The following is a 3,857-nucleotide window of genomic DNA, read 5'->3' as shown; positions in this document are numbered from 1 at the left end:
CGTTGACCCCCACACGCCTCCCCTACGTTTTAAAAAGTCAAAACCGGCCACTAATGCTTCTTTTTAAATATTTATTTTCTTATGGTGAAAGAGATAAACCGTAGTCAAATATTTCGCACAATGAATATGTAATAAACCTTGTATTAGAAAATTAATTTCATAAATAGAAGAAAAAGACTCCACTCGACTCGATTACATTTTTAATTGCAAATATACGATGACGTGTCAATAATGAATGAGCTTGTAGTGGCACGCAACGTAATAAAAGACGACAAAGGTGGGAAAGCGAAAGGCACATGTCGAGCTCATTTACACGCACCACTTCCACTGTGTTCTCCACGCGCCTCCTCCTTTCCCCCACACGCCCTCCTCCTTTCTTATAGCTTTTTTTGTTATCTATCTCAATTTACTCGTTTCGAATCCTGATCGTCATAGCAATTTCCGACGACTTATCAAAGGAGTTATCTTCCCGCATAGGCCTGAGAGAGAGGTAGATCTGCTTTTACGCTTTGGTGTCTCTGAAGAAGTTAGCTCTGATTCTTTTCGAAAACTCTTCACTGTTCTTGATTTGATTTGATAAAGTGAGAATTTTTGAGGAATCAATAGACGAATTTCATAAAGTCTATGTTTTTCTTGTCAGATTCATTGATTATTATAAGATTATAACATTGATTGATTGGGTTGCTTTGAACCAATCGCTTTTCTTTTAAATTACAGGTGACTCTGCTCTTACTAAAGCAAGAAGAAGATGGGATCAAAAACTCCTTCCACATCGACTCATGAAGCCAATGCTTCTGTAGATGAAAGGTGTGAGATTTTTTTAAAAATTTTTTTTTTTTTTTTTTTTTTTTTTCTGTTGATTGATCTTTTTCTGGCTGCAACAGGTCTAGAAAAGGTAAAGTACCGAAAAGGATTAACAAGGCTGTTAGGGAGAGGCTTAAGCGCGAGCATTTGAATGAGCTTTTCATCGAATTAGCTGATTCGCTTGGTATATTTCACATCCAAGATTGTTTTCCATTGATTTGAATGAACAATTTGCTTGAGTTGAGAGGCTGTAACCGGTTTACATTTTGAATAATAAGATGGTGTTAGCTATAGTCGTATAACCAGGAACGTTTTTTTATTTTCTCAGAGCTGAATCAGCAGAACAGTGGAAAAGCTTCGGTACTGTGTGAAGCTACTCGATTCTTGAAGGACGTGTTTGGTGAGATTGAGTCCCTTAGAAAGGAGCACACTTCTCTCCTCTCTGAATCTAACTACGTAAGCCACTATTCTAAAGAAGCTAAGACTTTATAGACAAATGATGCAGCTTCAACAGTCTTTAGTTGTTTTTTTTTTTTTGTGTGATGGAAACTGTGTAGGTAACGACAGAGAAGAATGAGCTCAAGGAAGAAACATCAGTGCTCGAGAGCGAGATCTCTAGACTACAATCCGAGATAGAAGCAAAAGTGAATCAGTCCAAACCAGACTTGAACACCTCTCCTGCGCCTGAGTACCATCATCATCATCACTATCAACAACATGCCGAGCTTGCATCCCAGTTTTCAGGACTTCCCATTTTCCAAGGCGCGGCGGGCTATCAACAATCTTCTGCTGCGACTCCTCCTGGTGCTACAGTTCTTGTTCTTCCGATGCAACCTGATCTCCAGACACAAGCGCCTCTGATGTATAATAGCTCAAATGTGAGTAAGCCGTGTCCAAGATATGCTAACGCGGCTGACTCGTCGTGGCCTTCTCGGCTACTTGGAGAGCGTCTAAAAGCTAATGAATGAGAGTCTTGGGCAGGGAAATTTGTGAAGGACTCTTGGTTTTTGTATTTAGCTTCGTCTAGTGTCCTTGTGGGTTTTGGCCTTGGCCATTTCTTGTTTTTGTGGTTTGTCCATAGGATCAGAAAAGTTTATGGCTCTTTATGGGGTCGTTTGAGAAAAGTTAAGGAAATAATTAGCTCTAACCTTCGTTGTTTTCTTGTCCTAAGATACTAAAACAGCCACTATAAAGGAATATGCCAAAGTTTTTCCATAAATTGAAAAAAAAAAAAAAAAATGAAAGTAATATGTGAAACTGTAGAAAACCGGTATAAGAATTGGTTCTGGTTTGGATTGGTTCAAATGGTTAGCAAACTGTTATAACAGAGAAGAGAGCGTCTTATCTGTTATCGAGTGTGTAAGAAGAAAGACAGAAGCAGAGATGGCGAATTCACTCGGCTTCTTCTCTTCTCCTCCTCCTCCTACCTTTTGCCTCCTTCAATCTCCCATCAACAGTGTTAAACCTACTCACTTCTTCCCCATTGGTGATAAGAAGTTGGCTCAGAAGAAAGAAGTATTTCAGACTTCCAAATCCAAAAGTTTTGAGATTCAGGTCAGTTTTATTACGAAATTCTGTTCTTATACACCAAATCGCATTCTGAAAATTAATTATTTTTATCTTTTGGAATCAACATTAGGCCACAAACGGTACTCAGGCTACTAAATCGAGCAGCATTGTTTATCAAAACTGTGAAGGGAATGGTAAGTGTGCTCTATTAGTTTCTTTCTACAACTGAATTAGTTAAAAACCTGACAAAGATTTTGTGAAATAAAAGTGCTGTGGCATGTTCTCAATGCAAAGGAGGTGGTGTGAACTTGACTGATCATTTTAATGGGCAGTTTAAAGCTGGACCAGCCTCTGTTGCCTTTGCAGGTTTGCATAACTCTTTCTCCTTCCTTCACCACCACAACAATACAAACTCATAAATTAGTATCCTCTTCAATTTCTTGTGGACAGAGGTAAAAAGGAGGTTTTGTGTGGAGAATGCAATGGAGCTGGTTTCATTGGTGGTTTCTTAAGCACCTTCGATGAGTAATGGAGAAAAGCTTCTTCAAACAATGAGATTAAAATTTATAATTATATTTGAACTCGTCTACCAATTTTTATTTATGCTTTTCTTCCATATTTGTTTAAAATTTATAATTATAGATTTGTATTTCTATTTTTAATATGTTTTATGTCATATTTGTTTAAATTATATGAAATCCAATCATTTATAAATTTTATAAAATTTAAATTTAATAATTCACCTTCTAAATTTTTTTTTTTAAGAACTTCAAAGGGGTTCTCCCATTGGACCTTCACAAAACTAATTATAGTAACAAAGGATCTTAACTTCATAAAGTACTCATTTAATAATTAAACTAATGGTTAGAATCCATTAAGGGCTCTAACCATTGGACATGCTCTTAGAAGTAGTCTTTCTCTATCCGTCAATGCTCTTCTAAAACCAAAATGTATTACTTTTTGTTATTAGAAGTACTCTATTTTCATAAATGCTTCTCTCACATTGAATGTTTGACTCCCTCTCAATTTTCTTCGACTCAGAAATTTTTTTAGGTTTACAACACTTTTATCTAATAGATTTTTTTTTTTTAAACTCTAACTTCAACTTTCATTCACCAACAAGAGTTACACATGATTTAAACTTCATATAGATTGAACCACAAGGACAAACAAACTAACCTAGTATCTCTTAAGATCACTTGATTGGATCCTACACTACCTGGTTGATGTTTGTTGCCCATTTCACCCCGATTAGATGAACTCTACCTACTATTAGGGAGAGCCACTTCCTAGCCACCTACATTCGACCACGTGAGACGAGGACCTTACATCCGACAGGGATAACGTCTAATCCAGACAACTAATTACAAGAACAATGTGCTAATCACCGAAAGATAAGAGTGCTAAACACAGATCAACACTTCGACACCTCCCGATGCATTCTGGATTAGACCCACCACCACCGAACTTCATGTCCCGCTCCTAAGCCGGAAAAGACGACACACGGTCGTATTGAAAAGTCGGACTTGACGATAACAAAAACG

General features: G+C 37.3%; 2 protein-coding genes across 2 annotated transcripts; both read left to right on the top strand.

The window, feature by feature from the left end:
* Positions 1–336: 336 nt before the first annotated feature.
* On the top strand, positions 337–1,960 carry LOC106328895 (transcription factor bHLH47). The gene is made up of 5 exons (XM_013767435.1): positions 337–490; positions 718–807; positions 885–988; positions 1,133–1,260; positions 1,362–1,960. The coding sequence occupies exons 2-5, from the start codon at positions 749–751 to the stop codon at positions 1,770–1,772; spliced, it is 702 nt and encodes a 233-aa protein (XP_013622889.1). The 5' UTR covers positions 337–490; positions 718–748; the 3' UTR covers positions 1,773–1,960.
* A 52-nt stretch (positions 1,961–2,012) lies between these two features.
* On the top strand, positions 2,013–2,929 carry LOC106328896. Its single transcript, XM_013767436.1, has 4 exons — positions 2,013–2,358; positions 2,444–2,507; positions 2,608–2,679; positions 2,764–2,929. The coding sequence occupies exons 1-4, from the start codon at positions 2,188–2,190 to the stop codon at positions 2,823–2,825; spliced, it is 369 nt and encodes a 122-aa protein (XP_013622890.1). The 5' UTR covers positions 2,013–2,187; the 3' UTR covers positions 2,826–2,929.
* Positions 2,930–3,857: the final 928 nt, after the last annotated feature.

This window comes from Brassica oleracea, chromosome C3 (assembly GCF_000695525.1).
Source record: "Brassica oleracea var. oleracea cultivar TO1000 chromosome C3, BOL, whole genome shotgun sequence".
NCBI classification, from domain to species: Eukaryota; Viridiplantae; Streptophyta; class Magnoliopsida; order Brassicales; family Brassicaceae; genus Brassica; species Brassica oleracea.
Note: the sequence above shows the minus strand (reverse complement) of the source record. Positions and strands in the feature narration are given on the sequence as shown.